Source organism: Aphis gossypii, chromosome 3 (assembly GCF_020184175.1).
Source record: "Aphis gossypii isolate Hap1 chromosome 3, ASM2018417v2, whole genome shotgun sequence".
Taxonomy (NCBI): domain Eukaryota; kingdom Metazoa; phylum Arthropoda; class Insecta; order Hemiptera; family Aphididae; genus Aphis; species Aphis gossypii.
Window position 1 is genome coordinate 42,354,804 of NC_065532.1, and position 24,373 is coordinate 42,379,176.

Below are 24,373 nucleotides of genomic sequence, written 5' to 3' on the forward strand. Positions count from 1 at the left end.
GAAGACATAGAAACAAAATATGAATATATTCATTAATCATAAAATATACCTCAATCAATCAAATATCAATAATATATTTAAAAATGTTGTTCTCTGAAAAAATATTATATTATAGTTTAATAACAGTAATGAGATAAGAATAACATTCGAGAAAAGTATTGCACAATTAATTTATATGAATTAATTAAGTGAATAAATCATTTAGTTATATATGTATATACCTCTACAGTTAGTACACTAATATAATATTTGGAAAATTTTACAGCGTATGAATTGTTCACATTAAAATTTATATATTCTTTAAAATCCAATCAGTGTATGAAGCCACATTGGTATACACGGCCGGGGAAACTCCACATTTTTTACCAAAAGAAACAATACCCATCAAATAAAATTGTTTTTCTTTCAACCACATTAATGGACCTCCGGAATCACCCTGAAACGTATTGAAATTAATTGTAATTATAACTATACCTTATTAATTATTATTTATCAATTTATCAATTTTTAGATTCATTAATAAATTTTACAATTTATAACAATATGTTTATTAAAATAAATGTGAATAAATTCGTTTGTCTGTACTCTGTATACACGAAAATTAGTCAGAAATATAATTTAACATTCAACTTCAACTTTGATGGTGATTTTTAGATTAATTAGATACGTATATTTAGTACTTTTTAAAAGATCCTTATATCACAAATTATTGTTTCAGTATTCTTCATAATAATCGATAAAAACAAAAAAATAATATGAAGAAAACCAAATATTTTAGTGAATCTTATAAATTAAAAAGAAAACTGAAATCTTGAAATTTTCATCATATATTTAAATTGATGTTTTAATACATGATGAAAATGTTTTGACGATAATTAGTCATAACCAGAAAATTTTTTTTCTGATGTTAATAATAATTAATAATCTTAGTCAAAACGTTTTAAAGTTAATACGTACTGAATACTGATTACAAAATATTGTAAGAACAAAAAAAAAAAAAAATTATTCAAAATGTTTTTTTAAACTTATAAAAACTCTTTACTTAAGTACAGTTATTTTATTTTTAAAAATTTTAAGTTAAATGAACGAAATAATAAGAATAAGAATTTTAACTAATGTTTGTGATTTATATACTATTCACACAATATTCAAAGTTTTTAGCAATAATATTTAATCTACTACGAACAATACATTAGAATAAATTATTTTATAATAACATTATATATATAATAAATAAACTTAATAATTATATATGGACTGACAGATCATATTTACTCAAAATTCGTATTTTTCGTGTGCAATGGCTTATTATAATATTATTGATACATATACATTATACAGTGGAAATATTCAATGATGATATATACTTGACTTCTAATGTACATCAAAGTGGTTACCTATACTCTTCTCAATTTAAAAATAAAATTGAAATGAACTATCATCACCAAATACCTGACATGTGTCTTTTCCTTTTTCTCCAGCGCATATTACTCTGTCATCGATTGAAAACTTTAGGCTTTCATATAACTTTTTACACTCCGTCATGTTTGTAATTGGGATTTGAATCTCTTTTAAAGATGAAGACCTTGGGCCACCTGAATAATATTTATAATTATTTTTAAAATACTATGAAATTCTTTTTTTTTTGATATCTATTTTTAAGTTTAACAGACATTCAATTTTTTTAATAAAAGTTTTTCCTCAATAATTGGAATATTAATTGGAATCTATAGTAATTAAAAAAAAAAAAAGAGTGATTATAAAAATATCCAATTTGATTCATTCTAATTGCTAAAATATATTCGATAATTATTTTATTGTAAATAAATAATTGGTTTACTCGATTCAGTAGTTCCCCATCCGGCAACGAACGGCAAGCTATCTCCCATATCGATATTTTTCATATCTGGCGATAGTGGCAAACATATTGGTTGGATAAATGCTAGCAAAAAAAAAAAAAAATAATAATAAATAAATCAAATTTTATTAAAAATAAATAATAACATTTTTTTTTTTACAAACGAATTTCACCCACCACGCAGTATACATTGCACGTTTGTGCCAATGCACTATTATAAATCTATTTTATTTAAACGCAGGTTAATAATATCGATGTATATAATTAATAATAATAAAGAAAAATATATGTTTGAAATGTCTGATAAAAATAGATAATATAAATGTAGACATGGATATCAAACAAGTTTTTTTAATTTTAATTTTTAAAAAAATACTTACTGTTAAAATTAACTTTATTTTTCAATACTATTAATCCAATGTCGTTGGCAAAACGTGGTGTGTTATATTCTTCATGTTGTATAACACGTTCGATTGGAACATCTAATGGGGTTGCCCCATCATCAATTGTGGGATCCAAATTCAATTCCCCTAAGCGTGCAACTGTCCTGTAACAAATTTAAAAATTAATTTTTATGAGATTCTCATTAGCGTTTTGGCAACTAAATGTTGTTTTCAAAACGTAATTTATTAAAATTCATAAAGAAAGTGTAAACTATAAACAAATTTTAACTTAAAAGTAAAAGGTGTCGGAAACTGATGCATTTTTAGTATATAAACTTTTCAACTGTTCTCGAAGAAAAAACTCTGAGACATATAGTGAAATGATCAGATTTCGATAATTTATTTTTCATTTTACTAGGTATATTATGACAGTATGTGGGTCACATTTTTTAACTTATCTCATTCAATTTTTCTAGGATTTACAATGAATTCTAGATAGTTAAACATTCGTATTTTTCAATCAACATTAAAAGCTTATTTTAAAATCAGAGTTCAGTTACGATCTGAATAAAGTGTTCCTCTTTTAAATAAAAAAATATCAAATCCAAATTATTGCATATTTTCCGTATAGAAAAACTTATTGTATACGTAATGAAAAATTATCTTAATGATTGTTCCTTAATAAATAGCTTTCTTCAACACGTTAAATATCTCACATTTTTATAAATTTAACTTACAATTTCATACTCTCAGGGTTCTTGAAGCACGTAGAGCCAGTTAAGACATGTGTGTTAGAAATTAATGTACCACTACATAGCCATTCGATAGAACTATTGATATTATTTACATCTTTGTATCCGAGAGCTACCATCCAAGGCCAAGCACCTGTCAGATCGTGAACACCAAGATAACTTAATTGAATTTATACTTAATAATTCGTAATTTATTAATTCGTGAATAAATACAAATTAGTTTAAAATAATACACAAAAATGTCCAACCTAATTCAGAGTCACTTCCTCCCATTATTCGAAAGCTTGGTGCCTTTCTTTTACCACACGTAGCTTGTGATGGCAATTTAGATGCAAAACTTGATTCTTCAACAAATGTCTTGCTCGGTATGTTAGATTTATCCATAAACACAATATCTAGAATATAAATAACATATAATGATCTCAAAACAATTGGATAAAGTTTTATTTTAAGGAACGACACATACAAAATAAGAACTGGGATATTAATTATAAATAAAAGTTATTTATTTATTCATTTTACGCTATACAGTCTTTGGTGAGATGTAAATTTTAAACAAATTTATAATTATTGTAAAACTATTTGAAAATTATTAAAGTCTCACCTAGTTTCTAAGTACAAAACATAAATTACTTACGGTCTTTAGGAAGTGCAGTTACAATTCCGACTATAAGGGTTGTGATTATAAAATATTGTTCTTTTCCCATGTTGATAATTGAACTCAATACTGCAAGTAAAATTTAATTTAATTATTTCGATTGACATATTATACAGCACGACGCATGTAGATATTATTCTCCAAATACGAATATATAATAACTACGAATATACGTAATAAAATTTGGTAGCTGTTTGTAGTTTAGATTAACTTAGATTCTTATTTTTTAAGAAAAAACAAAATTGTATAGTTTGCATTGTGAATATCATAATATAATACAGTATTTTTAGCAGAATCGTAAGTAGACATTTGTCTTGAGGATTATAAATAGTGGTCACTTACTCATATCACCATTCCTTATTCTCTAAGTCACCTTAAATTATAATTTATTTATATTAAAAATAAGTAAATACAATATAATGTTACTAACATTGAGATAAATATTTTGCTAAAAAATTGAATATCTATTATAATTATTAAATTATTATAATATTATATGTTATTTAAATACTCTTTTTAAATTATATTACATTGTATTACATTATATTATTAATATGCATAGTAATTAATATTTAATATTATGATCGAATTTTTTTTTTTTTTGAAACATAAGCACTTCGCTTAACATTTACTTTAACTAGTATCATTTTAAGTGATTGATTGTACATGCTAATTTATGTTACCGGTAATATTATGGTAACTATTAAACAGTGTAGTTCATGGTACGATATATCAGTGATAGATTAATACTAAACGAGAGAATATGTATAATAAGATTTTTATGTTAATATAATATTTAACATTTAGTTATACTAAATACAGTTTGTATGTACTAAAACAAGATAGTTATAGGGTATATTTTATTTTTTTGATGACTTGCAATACACGGAACAAACGAAACTAGTCGGACGCACGTATTTTTATCCTACGGTTTTTTCGAAATTATATATTGCACTTTTTTCTAAGGCTTAAATATGAATAAATAGTCATTTTGTTTATCGGGTTTATTGAACAATAAAATACATAATATATTACTTATTATTTATATGCAAAATAAAATACCTAATTTATTTATTTTCTTCCGTGCACGGTCTTGATGATGAACGTATTTCTGTTTTAGTACTAACTGTTGTAAAAAATTGTTGCCAGCAGATAAGCACTGTCTTAGCAATCCGAGCCAAATACAAACTATATTAATAACTATACTTAATTATTATTACTAAAAGTAACGAACTACCAGCAAGTTTAACTGCGGCTACACCTTTTGGTACGATGTTATTTTTTCAATCCTTGAATACCACCATTGGTCGATCGTGTATGGGAATACAGCATATAATGTTGATTTTTTTGGAGGGGTGATTTGTTTTCGTCAATAATACTCACAATTTATATTTAAAATTAAAACATTATGGTGTGTGATTGATTAAAGAGGGGAGTAATAATAAGACAATTATAAAAATCACGTTTAAATTATGTAAATATTATGATGACCGTCATTGCATCGAAAATACAAGTTTATGTAGGTAGTTAAAATGAAAAATCTTAAATTTTAGCAAAAATATATTTTTAATTTTTAATTTATTATTGTTAATGCTGAAATCATTTATTTTTATTGAAGTGATGTTAAATTATATGTTAAAAATCACACATTTTTTCATAAATTTTAATTACTTGTATAATAAATAATTATCATTATTAATGAGAAAGAAATTAAAAATTGATTAATGGGTAAATTTTTTTATTAATACCTGAATAATATTATTATATAAATATTATATTATGTGATTTCGGTACAGATGCGGAGGACAATGTTGCTTTTTTTTTATCTTTATAGCTCTTGCGGTCACTCATTTTTTTTATACCTATGAACAACCAATTTATATACAATATTATACTGACGTATTTATAATAATAATAATAAGGATTTTAAACAATATATTTTTTATATAATTCAATAATATATAATTTTCCTTCACACTTTTAAAGACTGGCAATAAATACTATATTTAATATTAACTGACAGGCTTTAAAGTTTTTTTTTTAGAATATTTATTTAAAAATCAAGTTTTAAGACATTTGTACAGAGTTAAAAAAGTTGGTCGAGATCTATTTATTTTTTTTGTTCAATCTGCTGTTCCAACCTTCAATAGTATTGTTTGTCTTGTGTAGTTGTGTCTTTTTTGGTAACAATTCAATGTATCCTGGGATATTATTGCACTTTCGAGCGACTGTACAAAACAGTCGTGAAATATTTTAAGTTTTCCATTATTTTGATTGCTTTCCATCATTATTATCAAACCTTTGTTTAATATGTTTAAGTGGAATAAGAACTAAAGTTGAACATATTCTAGTACAAAGGCAAATTTCTTCATCATCTCTATACTCATCTACCAGTTCTATATTTAGAACTTTTTCAAGATTGATTAAAACGATAATTACAGCCACTTATTTGAGTACCTATTAGGGAAAACATCATTAATAGCTTGAATATAGTTTCAAAATCAATAGCAATTATATTGGGATCGCAATTCCGAATAAACTCTTTTATAAGTTCAAATAATTGAGTATAAATTATTTTTGTTTTGTTTGGAAGTAATACAGAAATTACTGGAATTACATAAGTTTCCCTCGACGTGCTTCTAATTCTAATATCTACATGCATTTGCGTTATAACTATTATACAATATAAAATTAAAGTAGTATTTATTTATGGTATTTAGGTAGCTTGAATAATTTTACAAAACCAGATCCAATTTGAAATTTCCTTGGTCTTTTAGAAACATCATCTAATACATCTTCAGGATTAACTTTAATGTCTTTGTGGACCGCCAACATACTTAACCCATTTAACCTATCCTAATTATTGGATTTAATTATTAATATAATAAGTAATAATCACATTCAAACAATTAGAAAAAAAAATATTGAGTATAATTTAGTAATTTTCACCTTGGTATGATCATCAATTATAATTTTATAACATGAAATGTTTTTTTTTTTTTGGAAGCAAAAGTGTTTTTCCTTTTTGTTCCATTGTACGACTTAACGTTTGAATAGTCTAAAAGAATAATAGAAATATTTCATATGAATAATGTGTACAACAAGTATTACCATTTACTGTTTGGTGTTTACTATTTACCACCTACTGGCTAGTGGCTATTATAGTGACAACAATAATTCGATTAAATACGAACTCGCATACGGTTATATTTTATAATATAATCAAAGAAAATACTTCCCATCAGAAATAAGTATGGTTCACTGTTGATAATAATCTTCTATTGTTGTAAATTTATCACAATAAGATAAGATAATAATATAATAAGATATTAAAATGTTCTGTTTTCAGACTTTTTTTTTTTTATTTATTTAAAATATATACTTACAATCTGTATCATATGTACAATAAGCAAATGTGATAACTCATTATTAATACTTTCATCAAATGTTAGCAGTAAAAAAAAGTTTTGGGGGGATATATCCCCCTAATCCCCCCCTTAATATTACGCCCCTGGTCCTTTCTATGACATCATCATCAAATAATAAAAATTAGTAATTGTTATGAAATTGTGAAATAAATTTGGATCTACTGTACTACCGAGTGTCTATTTTTTAATCATAATTGTCTTGGGGGAAACATATTAGTAACTTGGTCATAGCCTTTTTAAAATAAAGGAGACATCTCGTGACGAAAAATTTAACATGATGTTTGTAACGACTCTTTCACACTCCTCTTCTTGAATTATTAAATTGATATTTTACTTTGCTTTCTGCCACATCTGGTTTTTACACAATGATCAGGAAAATGAATTATTTCGCAATTTTCAGTTCAATAATGAATACTAAATAAATAATAATTATAAAGTTATATTTAAAAATATGCAAAGTGTATACAAATATATCATCAATAACAATTGTTAATTTTCATAAATTATACATATAAATGAATAAAATAGAATATTTTAAAACGATAAATGAAGATATTCATAGCCAAATCTGTCGTCGGTGTTTTATTTTTATGTAATTTGAAAATATTATGTATTATATTAAGTAATAAGTACCTATGCTAATCACACCATATAACGGTGGTCAAATAAAAATTATTTTAATAAAAGCTATTTAGATACTTAACATCGTTAAAATAATTATCTGTTACCTAAATAAAATACACAAATTCTAGTGTAATTTACATAAATTAATAAAGCGTATAATTAATCATTATTAGATGTACAGTTTATTTAAAATTACTTTAAATCTTAAAATAAATAGAGTTTAAGTGCATTAGTTGTTTATAGTATTTAAAATCCAATCCATATAGGATGCTACTCTAGTGTATACGCCTGGATAACCTGGATTACCACATACCTTATAACCATAAGAAACAATTCCAATCAAATAAAACTTTTTTCTCTTAAGCCACATTAACGGACTACCGGAATCGCCCTGAATCAATATGAAATAAAAAAATCATTTAACAATTTTTTGTTTTCAATTAAAAAAATACAAAATTAATACCTGACAAGAGTCTTTTCCTCCTTCTGGATATCCAGCACATATCACCCTATCATCGATGATGGTATTATAAGATGCATATGTCTGTTTACATGCTGTTAAATTCGAGATCGGTATTTGAACTTCCATTAAAGACGTTGAACCCGTCTTATCTAAATAAAATTAATATTTATTTTTAAAAGTATTATCAAATCATTGAAATCTGTCATACTAAACTAAAAATTTAATTATAATGTACTTATTAATTATTAATTTTCTTAAACCGCATACAATTTTCAATACTCTTATACATTTTTATTGATAGCAATCGTTTTATTTTTTCAAATAAAAAACTAGATAGGTACACTAATTAAATTAAATCACCTAGTTAAAGAGTTTTTAAAGACATTTTATATTATGTTTGTCAATGTATGACTAAAAAAATATATAAAAGCTTAAATACTGCTAACTATTGATGAAAATTATAATGATTTAATAAATACTTAATTATATTTTATTGTACTCAGAATTAAATTATTTTTATGGAGTTCTATGAATTATATAATATTTTTATTACTTTTTTGAGGAGAAGCATTGGTACTTCCCCAACCTGCAACAAATGGCATATTATATGCTGATTCGACAGTTCCCATATCCAACGATGTTGGTAAGCAAATAGGTTGGATCAATTCTGCAAAAAATAATTCATAGTTAATACATAATATAATATTTATTATTATGATGGAAATATAATATTAAGCATTTTTATTTGCTACTTAAGTACCTACTGTTTTATTTAAGTCGTATATTATACATGATAAACTCATTTTTTTGAGTACATGAACCTTTTCCATGAGTATAAATGCATATCTTATGACTATCGTAGGCAATAGCTTACAATACAAAAATTTTATTTAATGATATTTATTCTAAAACTTACCGTTAAAAGTAACACTATATTTTAACACCAGTATTGCAATGTTATTGATGGATTTTCGTGAGTCGTACTCCTCATGTTGTATAATACGTTTGATCGGAATATCTAAAGGTGTTGCTCCGTCATCGACCATGTTATCCAAGTCCAACTCACCTAAACGTGCCACCGTTCTGTAACAAATTAAAAATAGGTACTTCTTAGTTCCTCATAGGTGTTGTAGCGAGTACATTATATTTTTAAAATACACGTGAACAACAGTTGATAATTATTGAATAATAATTTGACTTAATATGATTTATTTACAATACTTTTCTTCCAGTGTTGGCCACGCATGTGGAGGCAGTTAAAACGTGTGTATTAGAAATTAATGTACCACTACATAACCATTCTACAGAACTTTTGTTTTCATCTGGATTCTTGTATCCTAGGGCTACCATCCATGGCCAAGCACCTGGACATTCATAATAATTTAATAGAAATAATTATTAGGTCTTTGATTTTTCTTATTAAAAATGTTTAAATTATACATAGTACCTCAGTATAAAATCGATATCATTTATTTAAAATCTATGGTAGTTAACAAATTCTTACCTAATTCTGATTCACTTCCTCCAAATATTCGAAAGCTTGGGGCTTTTCTTTTGCCACATATGGATTGTGCTGGCAATTTAGAAGCATTATCCTTCCTCCTCTCTTTTGTCGTAACTGTAGACGCGAACTCTAAATAGGAAGTACTTAATCTTACTTGACCTATTGATTCAGTCGAATCTATAAATACAATTCCTAAAAACAAAAACAACAAAATTTACAAAATTTAAACTGACCAATGAAAATTTTATGATTATATGTATCAATTTATCTATAGTATATTACAGTATAAGTAAATATTATTTGTGGTTATTTTTTAGAATAAGAAGTGTTATGAGTTTTTCAAAATAAAGCTGAAAAATTCAGAGTAGGTACCTATGACGTATATTATATAATAGTGAAAAAAAAATATTTCAGCAAACTTTATTTAAACTACGAAAACGCCGAATTTAAGTAATATTCAAGTACGAATATTTCTGACCATTTTATATCATTTTGATTTTGCGATGAAAAGATTTTTGTGAAAATATTGAAAATAAGTTTGAATTTTAATAGTATGGTTTATTTACTCACCGCTATAGGGCAGAGAAGTTATCATTCTGATTATAAAGGTCACAAAAATAAAATATTGTTCTTTCTTCATATTGAGACTGCAAATAAAAATTATTTCTATAATAAAGTCTAAATGTTATAATTTTATAACTGTGTAGACAATAGTTTTTTAATTTCCAAATATAAATTAAAACATCATTACACAATACTTAGGTTAGTAGATATTATGGTAGTTATACTTTATGATTATTTATCACTATGCATATTTCTTCTACATCCGATCAATGTCATCATAATTCTACACTTTTGATTGAGTAGATTTTATTATTTTTACTATAATAAAAAAACGATTTCATAACCTAACCTAACGCCGTGATCATACCTATATATTTTATAATGAATAAATTATGTTGGGCGATTTATTATTTATAAATTATTTAAATTCTGATACATGTTATCTGATGTTTAAAATATACAACCATTACATTCACTTTATACATTTTGAAATAATTCTTTATATATATACATACAAGAAATATAAATATAAAATATGTAATGTTCTATAATATAGCATTTTACCAGCATACGTTTTTACTAAATTTTTATAGTAAGTAATAATTATTAATATCTGCTGAATGTGTTAAATTTAATAACATTTAACTATACACGTCTAGTAATAGTAGTATTTTATATTTTATAATTTTATGTTTGAATAATTAATCATCATTCAATTTTTAATTAAACTTTCTCATAGGAACCTTAGTACCTACAAAAACATTTGTGAGGTCTTTGTTGTCTTTATTCATTCTAACGTACCTATAATATGGCTAAGTGTATTATTTTATCGAAATATAAAAATTCATATTTAAGTAGAATATATAATATAAATAATAATAGGTATAAAATAGATAGGTACCTGTATAGTTTTTTCTGTTCCGTCGATGTCGTCGTTTACATTTGTATATTTTTTGATAAGCGTTAAATCTGTTATCAGCAGAGTAACAAGACTATATTATAAATCAAAGAAAACTTTTATTACAAACTATCGACGAGTTTAACTACACCGAAGAATACTGTCTGAAATATTATGGTACACAAACACACCGTTATTGTGAACAGGTATAGCTAATTCGTGTATCTATGTGAACTTTTTGAGCAGTTACGTTCCAATTTTGGAGGGGTGAAACGGTTTTTCCGGTGATTAAACTCGATTTTTTAGTTTGATAGCAGTTATGAATAACTTAAGGGGGGGGGGAGGAGAAATAATTAAATGATTAAATTATAGTGGATGTAAAAACCTAATATAAATCTTTTACTAACGTTGTTCACGTTGAAATTCACAGGTATAATAGATCAGCAGTATATACTTCAATATTTTTTTTCTGATTGGTAATTCTTATATACAACTAATTAAGTAAAATAATATGGATACTATATTAGTAAATTATAAGGTTTAATTATTCATAGATATTTTGTTGTAAGTCTGTGACATAATGAAACCAATTTTAATCTAATATCCTAAACATGAGACATTCTATTTTATAGTAAATTCTAGATGTCTACACTTATCAGAAGGATCAATATTCTGTTTTTATATTTTTATTTTTTAATTATATTTATTTAGAAAGTTTGGATAACGAAAACCTACAGTTTAAAACCATGATTTTATAATTATTTTAGTAAACTGAGATGAAAATCATTTTTTTTTTTTTTTTTTTAATGCAATTTATTATAGTAGCTTTACAAATGAATTATATCCATTAGCTAATTTAACTGAACTGTATATTAACTATAGTTGAATACTGAATAGTCAACATATCATATACATGATTTAGTATTAACCTTGTGTTTAATTTTCAGCTCTACAAAATATAAATTATAAAAATAATTAAATAAAATGAGGAAAAGTTACACTCTATATACGAGTTAGGTATTTTCACATTTCCTTGTTTCTGTTCTCCGTAATTTATGATTTTGAAATGTAATATACAAGGATAATATTATTGTCATAATACCTGTAAGATTATAGTACAATATAAATAATTCGTTTTTGAGTTATTACTATATATAATGGTTATGTCAAAAACTGAAAAACTAGGTCCACCTTAAAATTCCTGTTTTTTAATTTATTTTTTTTATTAATTTTTTATCTTTCTGTAGTAGGTTGGTACAAATTTAAATCAATATGCTATTCGAAAACATCTTCAAACTTGACAATAATTGAAACATTTTTTCGATTAATTTTCGTGATGCATATACATTCATAAAACTAAAATATTCTTTGATATTCTTGTAATTTAAAATACATAAATTTTCAAAATTACTTAAGTTTTAAAAACAACGAGAATACTATGTACAAATTAAATTATATAATATTATAAACAATAATGATTTAAATATATCGATCAAGAAAAAAATACATTTTTCATTTATAAGTCTATTGAATCAAATAATCTTACATAATGAATTAGCTCTGAAAATATTCTAACCAAAATATATATTTGAATAAATTGGCATATATAAAATATAATTTTTTAAGAATATTTCAATATTATTATTTTTTTTTTTTTTGTATGAATATAATTGTAAATCTTTATTATTATTCGATAATTTTTCTTGAAGTCTTTTTCATATTATTACGAATTCCATGTTCTAACAACAGATTTTATAAGTTTTCTTATTTTATTTATTTCAATATAATAATAATATATATAGGTACATGATGTATTTATTAATATACTACGCATTTAGCTTTATAATATGATAATGAAAAATGATATGCCGTAATCAAAATATAAATTACTTTAAAATTTAACGATCATCGTAAGATCGTTTTTTTGTGTTTTTAAATGAGAACATTAAATTATTTTAGATATTTCGTTACAAACCAGATTTTAATTACTGTATTCGTCCTTCATTTGTCGATTATCCCATTATAAAAATTGAAACGAAAAGATTATTAATTTTGAGCTCACTGCTATTTTTAATTTGTATGTAACTATTACCTACCAGTTAAACAAACCACCTGCATAAAAAATACTTATTTTGAGTATGGGTACAATTTATTTTACGTGGAAACGCAATCTGTACACACGATCCATCTGATATTTCATATGTAAAACCTGTAGTATTAATAATATATTGTTAATAATTATTAAAGATGTAAAAATATTTAAGCTGTAAACAAATGTGTGAAAAAAATTGTAGCATTACTCTGGCTGCGTTTTTGTACTTGCGGTGATCAAAATAAAAATATTTACATACTTACTCATATTATAATGTTATTAAATCAAAAACCTGTTTTTTATTTGTGTAGTTGGTCGTCGTATACTAAGCTTTGGGCTAACGTAGTTCAATATTTTATTTTTAAGTATAATTATGTTATGCAGTAAGATAATCATATTTATATAAATATAGAACAGACAAACAATTTAAGCTTAACTCTAAAAAAAAAAATCTCCAAAAACAATATAATATTTTTATATTTCCAAAAATATTTAGCAAATGATATTTATTTGTTAGCTAAGGGTTGTGATCAAAATTACTAAAGCCGTATAGATTCATAATACTAAGACTGTGCAATATACATACTCAATACATCACAATTTTTTAACTACATTCGAAGTTCATCTGTTGTTTATATTTATTGACAATAATCGTTTCAATAATCTTTTAATAATATAAAACTGTAAAAATATTCACTAAATTTTATATCGTGTACAAGTCTTTTTTTTTATGCCCTTATAATAATATGGAGGTTTGTTGGTATAATGGTCATAGTATGGTTCTCAAAAAATAAACAATCCTGTTTTAAAAGGACATATTTTGGTCTTTTCATGTTACGTGACGAGCTTAACAAATGTATCATTACTCATTAGTCTATAATCATTTTATAACACTAAATAGCCATTCTCTATAACCATTTCAAGCAATCGAAGAACTCTTGTTCTCAAATAAAATAAATTTTAATCTTAAATCAAAAAATCGTTTTTAAACAAATAAATATAATCTTTCGAATACCTACATAAATATAGCAAACGCATTATTAACTTAAGATTCGAATTATTATAATATATATTATGCCATCCAGTCATAAAATTAGTTTAATTACTGTCTTAGGAAACGCCGTCTTTTCATTTCAATATCGCAATGGCATTAATGTTTTTTCGAGTGCTGTACATCTCGTGTATCATACTATCCATTTGAACATCTAACGGTGTTGCTTCATCGTTGACATTAAAATCCAAATACAAATCTCCTAAGCGCACCACTGTTTTAAAATACTAAAATAAAAAAGGGCGTACAGTTAAAAATACTAAATACCACCAGATTAATGAATTTGTGAATTGTGAATAATACATAACTATTGAAACGGATGTGCAATGTACTTAAGATATACTGTAATTACTTAGAATCTAACAGTGTTTCGAATAGCTATACATTGCGCCGCTTTAATACGTGTATATTTTTTAATCAACATCACACAGCCAATGTAATTTTTGACTATATTTTAAATCCTGGTATGCTATGAACATCATTGAAGGTCAAGATCCTATAAAATAGTTTAATATTAGTGAAGTCAACGTTTCGGAGAATTCGTAATTTTCTACTTCACCATAATATGTTATCAGTTAATACATTAATATAATAATATACTACAAGTATAATATTATGGATAGTAAATAATAATTAAAATAAATTTCAGTTAATTTATTTTAATAAGGTTTAAACCTAATATAGATTGTATCCCGCAAGATATTCGATTGTTAATGGAATTACTATATGTTGGCGCACGTTTTTTGTGATGGAAATTTTTATAATTTAATCTTTATACCACTTAAAGACTCTTTTATGTTGATTGGTTTCAATTCATCTGAAAATGTATTTTCCAAGTCATAGAATAATTTTGTAATTCCATTTTCGTGTCCACAAAAGGATTTCTTCAGAAAAGCCATGATTAATAGGATTTGTCTCTAGTTTTCCAGCAGCATTCGCAACTTTTTACAATGCTTAACATCAATACAAACGTCATTTTCATTGTTCGGTGAACGTCGTATTGTACAATCACTAAAAAAAATCAACAATGGTATTAGGCATTGATTTTCAAGCTCGTTATAACATTGATAACATTAAAAATAAGCTTACCATTATTAAATATTAAGATATTCAGTTATCACTCCAATTTATCATAGGTAAATGTCGTAAAAATGAAATATTGGTATTTCCACGTCATGTTAAAACTTCAAAAATAAACTATTGCATTGTAATCTGCACGTCAGAAATTATATTACATTTTATAATCTAAAGATTAATTCAAATTTTTAAAAAAAAACTATTATATTTGACATAACGTTTTATTTTCAATCATCGTCACTTGGTAAGAATAGAAATTTATAAAAGTAGGCAAGTAAGTATAACCACTCTATTGTAAAATAGGTGTCGCGTGTCCTAGTCGTTGAGTTATATAAGTTACTATAATGCATATGTATTTGAATCAGACACAGCTCAAGGGGTAGGTGACATAGGCCCACGCCTAGAGCGGCATTTAATATTTTCGTATTATAGATAAAAAAAAATGTTTGATGTAGTATGTAAGGGGTGGCAAAACTCAAGTTTGCCTAAGTGTATTGAAACACTTGAGCCGGTTCTGATTTGAATTAAATAATACATTATTATACACGAAAAACGATTCTTTGCAAAGTGGTCATATTGATTGACAAATCGATTTGTCAGCCAATATTATTAAATATATTTCATTATATATTTATATTGATACAATAACAATGTATTTACTATATTAGTAATACGGTATAATTAGAATATAGATTAAAAATAGTCTAAGTATTTTGGTATTATAATTTTGTATAGTAAATATATCGTTTGAAAATATACGTGAACATTTCAAGTATAGGCGAATATTTTTAAATTACAACAAAATAACTAATATGATTATTTTTTGTTTATATAACTATCCAACTTCTTTGAATACTTGAATTTAAAACGTCTATAAGAGAAATCGTGTTTGAATATTTTTTATAATTTTTAGGTTAAAGTAAGAACTACTTATGAGAAGCTTAGTATTAAATTACCTAACAATGTATTAAATTACATTTTAAAAGTTTCAAACTACAAAAACTACTTTTATTATGTTAACTTCAAAGGATTTTTGACTAACCCAAAAGAGAAAAAAATCAAAATTTTCAATAACCTATAAATCGCTTAAAATTAGTGTGAATGTATTAAAAATTACTCTATGTATAGAAAATAATTTAATTACTGGTGGAATGTTTTAACTTTCTGCGATTAATTTTTTTTTTTTACCTAGAACCTAACATTAATTAAAATTTTATTTACTAAATAATTTAGTAGTAACAAATTGAGATACTTTTATTTTCCATAGTCTAGTTAAAAATATAATATATATACATTAATTAATGATTTAAAATATGAAATGTATGTACAAATGATACCATTTTTATAATAAATTATGTTATCGTATTTGTATAATATACTCTAGTACATGAAAAATTGGCAACGTTTAATCTTTTTCACTTTAAAATATATTAAATTATAATAATACTTCGTATGAGAAACATTAAAAAAAAATGTCCCGCAAAAATCTTTCACGTTGCACTGCAGATAATTGACACGAGTATACGGAATAAACTAATATATATCTCAGTATATTCATGTTATATTATATGTATATGATAATATTGCAAACCAGTTGTGTATGTTTCTATTAAAAGTTCTTCGTTCTTCAATATTTTATCATTCTATTGAATTTAAATACATTTTTGAGTTTTACTTACATAAATATTAAAACACTGAAGTTTGTTAATAATTATAGTTTCAAAAAATGTATTGTTTCGTTGTAGATGGGTGAATATTAGCTGCATTACCCAGTTTTCACACTACTTACTTTTCAAAATATTAATTTATCCTAAATATTTTGTGTCCTTAAAAATATTTGATATAAAAATGAGGTTATATTAACAATTTTCTGAAAATAATTTATTTTTAAATATAATTTTCTACCAGTCATCACCTGTCGAGTCATTGGAGTGAATCGGCGGTTCATTTATATTATATAATTGAAGGATTTAAATTAATTGTAAAACTAAATTTTACCTCTATAGATGATTTTCTTTCGTCATATGGACAACGTCTATAATATATTATATTTTTAATCAACCACTTAATGTGTTGTATTTGTATAAATATAGACAAACTTATAAGTTATGACTAGACAATCCAACTCTGCATTGGATAAATCATACATTGGAACTGAAGACGAATTATATGAAGCAGAAACCGTCACGAAACGACTTTAATACTACCTAGAAGGGCAAGCCATACACTTATGGCTATTGGCTACACAAGTATTTTAGGAGTGGATATGGTTTTCGTTCAGAGAGTGAAGTCTCGATAGTCGATACAAATATTTATTAATTTTTAACAGAGGTGATCAATAGTTATAAAACAATATTTTAAGTATTAAAAATATATTTTTTATATTTCAAAATTTATTGCTGTTAAAAAAACCTATTATTTATAGAATCGTTTATTACATTTTCAAAGTCTTGACTAAGATATAAATGTTATTAACATATAATTTAAAAAAATAAATAACTAAAAAATATCGACAATTTTTAAATAAGTTGTTCTCCAAAACTTTACTAAGGAATATAAATATATATTTATACGTTATATTCTAACGATTTAATAAATTACACAAGTCCATTAATATAAAATTAATTTGGAGGTGTAATATAAATAAATAATGTTCAAAATATCGAAATAATATGTAAAATTTAAAATGCAGAATGTGTTTCTGTTATATTATGTAAAGAACCATGTCATTAAAATATTTATACAAATTACAAAAAATGTCAAATAATAAACCAATTTCCTTCACTTATATATAAATAAGAATCCAATACGAAGTCTATTCAAACAAGGCCGTAACTGGAAATTAATTTACATATATGTGTATTTATAATAGGTATGTAAATATACATATATATTTTTACAGTAAAACGTTAAAGGTTAAAAAACACTTTACTGGGTACAGAAATAATGTTTATTCGAATGGTGACTCTAGCTGTTACATATAAGTGAAAGCGTTCAAACTTAATATTTCTAAAATTTAAATCATACAACAATTAAATTTATATGATTTTCACTATCATTACTATATTAGCCAATATAAAAAATTCCAATATTTTGTACAAATAATTTATCATATATTTCTTATGTAACTGTCAAAAATAATAAATTATATAATAAATCAAATTATTACAGACTGATTTATTCATGGAATAATTACATTGATTATTACCAAACTGGCCAAACTGCCTTCATGATGCAGGAAAATATAAAAATTATGAAGAAAGTTATGACTTTACGATGAATTATGCATTCATGGAACTCAGTTTTTACCTATTTTATCAATAACCCAATCCATGAAAGAAGGTAGCCTAGTGTACACGCCTGGGAATCCTGGTTCGCCACATCTTTTATGCCCGAAAGAAACAATACCCATCAAATAATATTGTTTTCCTTTTGGAAACATTAATGGACCTCCTGAATCACCCTGAAATCAATTAAAATTTGAAAAATTGATAAGTTAAATGATATTTTCTATATAAAATTAAATAAGTCAATTACTCTGCATGAGTCTTTTCCTCCCTCTGGAAATCCAGCACATAGCACTCTGTCGTCAATTACTGCAGCTGGTTCGTTTGCATATGCATCTTTACATTGCTTAGTGCTTGTTATTGGAACTTGAACTTCCATCAATGTAGTTACTCTCGGAAAACCTAAATAATAATAGTAATGACAAATGACAATACTATTTTGTTTATACATGTAGTCAATTTTAAGCGAATGAAAAGCATTTACTGTAAACATTGTCATATATTCTTCACTATAATATATAATATTATATTTTAACATAAACTAACATTAGCCAGATCACAAAAAAATAAATTATATAATATATACGCCTTATAGTACATTCTAATAAAAGTTTATATTTTTTTGATATTTCTACGATTTTTCTGTCATGAAGTCAATTTTCACACCCACTTTTAAGACAAAACCGTTACAAAAAAGTCTAATAAAAACGTGGAAAATAAGGTTTTTTTTTTTTTTTGAGTCTAAAATAATAAAATAAAATTTTTATTAAAGGTGTGTATACCAGTTGTGCTTAAATATAAATTTCCCTTCCTTTAAATATGGAATTATTGTTGTTCGATCAAATTACATCAATATAAACGTCATAAACAACTACACACAAAAATGCGTAATTATTTAAAACTTATCAATTGATAACTTGTTAAAGTTACTGGTTATAATATATTGTATACTACATTGTTAGACGTTATACTACAAAAATTAACGAAGTGCATTATTCTATATTATTATCGTAAAAAAGTGAAAATGTGAATTTTTATAACGTAACTATAAATTAGTATGACTTTAATTTTGAATAATTGACGATCTAAAAGTAACTTGTTAAATATGAAGAAATAAGATTTACTTATTTATATTATATTATTATGAATTAACACTAACAATAAAATAGGTTAGTGTATTAATTCGTTATATAATATTATAATTTATAAGTATAACTAATATTTTTTCCTTAGATACCTATTTAAAATATTTTGGACAAAATTGGTACCTAGATACTGTATAAAAAAGTAATTTTAAAAGCAATTGATAAACTCCCAAAAATATATAAAAAATTCCAGTTTTAAATCAAATATTTGAGTAGTTGTTCTTGCGAATAAATTGTTATAATACGTTATAAATATAATAAGTATTATTACTAAGTAGTTATTTTTACTAATATTATCACTTACTGTAAGAAAACGTAGGTAGAGTGGTACCCCAACCGGCAACAAATGGCAAACTTCTCGACATATCTATGTTTTTCATAGCTGAAGACATTGGCATACATATAGGTTGTATCAATTCTAAACAAAATATGGAATATAAATATTATAATATATCTACAAAAATATATATTAAAACCACAAAAATATTATTTCTTTTCAAAACGTTATGAGCATTTCTCTTATATTGCTTTCTGGGGCTTTACACGTCATGTTTTAAGACTATTGTACAGTGATCGTATAACACATTACAGACTAATGAACAATTAATAAGGAGAATATTTAAAAACTCACCGTTAAAAGTGACACTATTTTTTAATTTAACTAATGCTATGTCATTGGCTATCTTGTTTTCGTTATATTGCTCGTGAATGATGATACGTTCGACCGGAACGTCTAATGGCATTGCGTTGTCCATGACTTCAGGATCTAAATCTAACTCGCCTAACCGTACAGTAGTCCTGAAAAATTAAAACATTCGTATTCTCGATAGGTGCAAGATTTAAAACAATAATTTTAGGCATGGCAATCTAATTCATTTACTTACATTTTTGCGTTCTTAATATTGTGAACACAGTGTGCGGCTGTTAGCACGAGTGAGTTTGTTATTAATGTACCACCGCAATTCCACTGTATCGCACGGTTATTTTTATTTAAACTCTGATAGCCCAAAGCTGCTATCCAAGGCCAAGACCCTAAATAAAATAATAGTATATGTTAAAAGTTATTATAACGATTCAGTCAATAACTAATTTTTATAACCACTAATCATCAACGAACTAAATTTAGTCTAGTATATTTTAACTACGGTCTATGAACATGACGACGTTATAAAATAGCATATAATAATAGTAATGATCAATAGTTATAAAAAAATTCAAAATTTATTTTAAAATGCTTACCTAATTCCGATGGGTTCCCTCCAATGATTCGAATGCGGGTGACGTTGCTTATTCCACACGTAGTTTCCGACGGTATTTTTAATTTAAGACCCAAACCAATGTTTCCAGTTTGTTGCTGAACGTTTGGTTTTGTAGGTGTTACATTATCTTCCAAAGCACAACATACTTTTGTATTTCTGCCTTCAAATCCACAGAAGGATTTCTTAAGGTAGACCAAAACAGACGGCACGTGTCTTTGATTTTCTAATAGAGTTAGTAACTTTGGACAGCGCTTAATATCGACACAAATCCCTTTTTCAAAATTTGGAGTATTGCATTCTGTCGATGAGAATAAAACCAAATATTAGTGTTATTATTGTGACGGTTATTTGTTTCCACTACTGATGGTGATTTATATATTCGAAATGTCAAGTACACTGAATAACAAACCGGATACAATCTTCTTAAAATTTAAAACGTTGTAGACGTTATAGTATGTTAATAAATGGTACCATCGGTGGCAAAATTAAAAATGTGCTCAACATTGAAAAATAAATCAGTTTTGTAAAAATAAATAAATATTAATATTTTATTGAAAATGACTCACCATTGTTGAACTGAGCTGTTGCCATTCCAAAAATGAATGTTAAAATAATAAAATACTTTTCTTTTGTCATGTTTAAACTGAAAACGAAAAACAATATTTTATTATAAACATGAATATAATATCTTTCTTATAATTAAATTAATTACATTTATTTATACATACGTTTATAATATTGTTTAATAAACTACTTTAAAATTATTACTATTATTATTTTCTCTTTTTTTAAATTACAATAATTAATGGTCGTAGATAATAAAAAATGTTTGTGTGATAATATTTATAAATTGTCTAGTAGCTTTGTTACAATTGTATGATTATTAAACATAATTTATGATAAAATAACATATCAAGTTAGTAGTTTATAATACAAAAAAATATACTTTATACAACTTTTGATTCTTTTAACAGATTAATAAACTTATTTTATTTTTGTAATGAATTCCACTAATTAAGTGATACTTATATAGACGCCTATTAAAAATTATAAAAACATACAAATACGTTAGAATTCAACAAATTACGAGATTTTCAAGAAATTTACTTAATACCTATATTATCGAACATCTCTTATAAACAAAATTGCTAGCACCAATCAATGTTCATGGTAAGTAGTATGTACATTATCTACTACTTGTTTAGTATTGAAACATTTGCTGATGTAAGGAAAATCGTACCAAATACTTACCAAACAAATTATTAGTAGTACAATTTAATTACAAATATTACAAATACAGTTACAACATAAAAAATTATCGACAACGTAAAAATATTTATGGCCTTATAGATGAACTGAAAAATTATACGGCGTAAATAATAGGCAAATAAAATACACTGTGAGTGTTTGTTTCAGACAAGGATGATAATATTGAATTTTATTTTATATAAATTATAATAACAATAAGAGTACTAGACCTTTTTTACTCGATGTTAACATCACAAGTGATAATGTTGAGTTTGATTATGTATAATCATGTACTTTATAAATTACCATAGAGTAATAAACAATATAATAATATAATTCAAATACATAGGATTTTAATTTTCAAATTAAAGTGTTAAGCCATGTGAAAACCTCATATTTAATATTACTACAAACCAGTTTTATAGTTTTTTCGTCGTTCGTGAATTCGTCCTTCAATTGTTATTTTTATGAAATGTTTACACTATTTATAGTATGAAATTGTATATAAATACAAAGTGGTTAATATTATTATCTATACCAGAATATAATTATATAGGCAGTTAGCTAGTTCGGATTATAATAAAAATTGGATAAAATATCGATTACTTAAATGCTTTATAATGGTATTACATTACTGACGATATTTGGTTTTCATACTTAATATCTTTTGCTCGTTTGCGGTTTTTTTATTTTTAAAAACGCTTTATTTTTCATTTGGAATATTATTTAAATGTTTGGCTCAGACGTATGATGGAATTCAATATCATTGTCAAAGCATTATTGTAATGATTATCGTGTCAAATATGATCTTGTAAGTACTCACTAGTTCAATGTTTCTGGTATGCGATCGTTAGCAGCAGTATTCCTCGTAATTGCAGTAGACGACAATAATAATATTGTAATATTAATACTATTCGCTAAATAGTTTTTACGTCAATGGACACTATCGAAACAAAAAAAAATTTCTCGACTCCAATATGACGCCCAACGTTCGCCTATGATTCGAGTACGCCAATGTACATTTTCGAGCGCCGTACGTCCACGCCGATGTTGCCGCGATGATAGTGTGCGGCAAAATGATGAACCGATTGCTGTTTTACAATGTTATATATTAAACTATGCGAATTTTTATTTTTGTTATTATTTTATACCGCCAACGGGTTTAACCGGTATGGAAAACACCGGTCAATGTGTGACGTCGCGTGTTTGTGTTTATACGTCCAATGAAAATTCGCATCACAGGTGTACTTGGCGGCGATTCGCGCGCACTGATAAGTATCCGATTTTGGAGGGGTGAAGATTAATTTGATTCTACCGAGAGGCGTATTATGGAATTTTCTCGCTACGGTTACGGTGTTTACCCACAGATAAGACGTAGAATTGAGGCACATCAAACGACGAAATTATAGTTGTGTGACTAACGGTAATTACAAAAAAAAATTACAATATTTTCGACCTCTACTAATTATATACTTTCAATACTCATAAAATATTCGGTGGATCTATACTTTATAAGGTTATTAATAATATGTGTCTAAAATTCAATGCGGGTTATATTTGCGATCGATTATAATTTTTAACTCTCACGACCACTGATAAGAGAAGGGTATGTTATATAGTATATAATACCCCTGACGTTTTTCGATATCTATTTTGAGTAGGTATAATAATTTGCACCCCCGAGTGACCTCGATCTTATATTATTATCAATTGTATACACTGTTGTACATTTTATTGGTGTAAAACCGATTTTTATCGTATATAATGAACTTTATAGGTTTTAATAATAATATTGCTATGAGAGGTATATTATAACGAATCAGTTGTTCGTACATAAACAAAATTATGTTATGGTTTAATAATCAAAATTAAAACGTGAATTATTTATTTATTTTCATATGAAACAAAACGATGATGTAGCATAAAATTGGGTTAAGTATTTTTAAAAAAATTAGGAAAAGTCAGTAATACAACTGAAAAAATATAAATCATAACCACGAAGTTGACGAGCAAAAATTTTTAACCACATTGAGTCCACTAAGGTTGTGACCGAAATGCGATCGAGGATGTCACTGGAAGATC

At 25.3% G+C, this 24,373-nt stretch overlaps 2 protein-coding genes and 1 long non-coding RNA gene across 4 annotated transcripts; all 3 read right to left on the reverse strand.

Moving 5' to 3' along the window:
- Positions 1–7: 7 nt before the first annotated feature.
- Positions 8–4,924, reverse strand: LOC114128047 (venom protease-like). Its single transcript, XM_027992458.2, has 8 exons — positions 4,714–4,924; positions 3,631–3,720; positions 3,242–3,388; positions 2,979–3,126; positions 2,239–2,405; positions 1,841–1,942; positions 1,453–1,595; positions 8–436 (listed from the first exon to the last, which is right to left on the reverse strand). Exons 2-8 carry the CDS (start codon positions 3,698–3,700, stop codon positions 290–292), a joined length of 924 nt encoding a protein of 307 aa, XP_027848259.2. The 5' UTR covers positions 3,701–3,720; positions 4,714–4,924; the 3' UTR covers positions 8–289.
- Positions 4,925–7,498: 2,574 nt separating this feature from the next.
- On the reverse strand, positions 7,499–23,380 carry LOC114121702 (uncharacterized). Its single transcript, XM_050203859.1, has 16 exons — positions 23,115–23,380; positions 21,610–21,686; positions 21,024–21,341; positions 20,669–20,816; positions 20,416–20,582; positions 20,089–20,202; positions 18,890–19,041; positions 18,657–18,815; positions 14,399–14,502; positions 10,241–10,317; positions 9,671–9,862; positions 9,383–9,530; positions 9,083–9,249; positions 8,720–8,833; positions 8,167–8,315; positions 7,499–8,094 (listed from the first exon to the last, which is right to left on the reverse strand). The coding sequence occupies exons 2-16, from the start codon at positions 21,677–21,679 to the stop codon at positions 7,933–7,935; spliced, it is 2,241 nt and encodes a 746-aa protein (XP_050059816.1). The 5' UTR covers positions 21,680–21,686; positions 23,115–23,380; the 3' UTR covers positions 7,499–7,932.
- LOC126550661 (uncharacterized) lies at positions 12,939–16,017 on the reverse strand. Of its 2 annotated transcripts, none has more exons than XR_007604741.1 (4): positions 15,365–16,017; positions 15,054–15,286; positions 14,584–14,771; positions 12,939–14,502 (listed from the first exon to the last, which is right to left on the reverse strand). It is a non-coding gene; the product is annotated as an uncharacterized LOC126550661 (long non-coding RNA). The 2 variants fall into 2 exon arrangements; XR_007604740.1 differs by having other exon boundaries at positions 14,951–15,286.
- Positions 23,381–24,373: the final 993 nt, after the last annotated feature.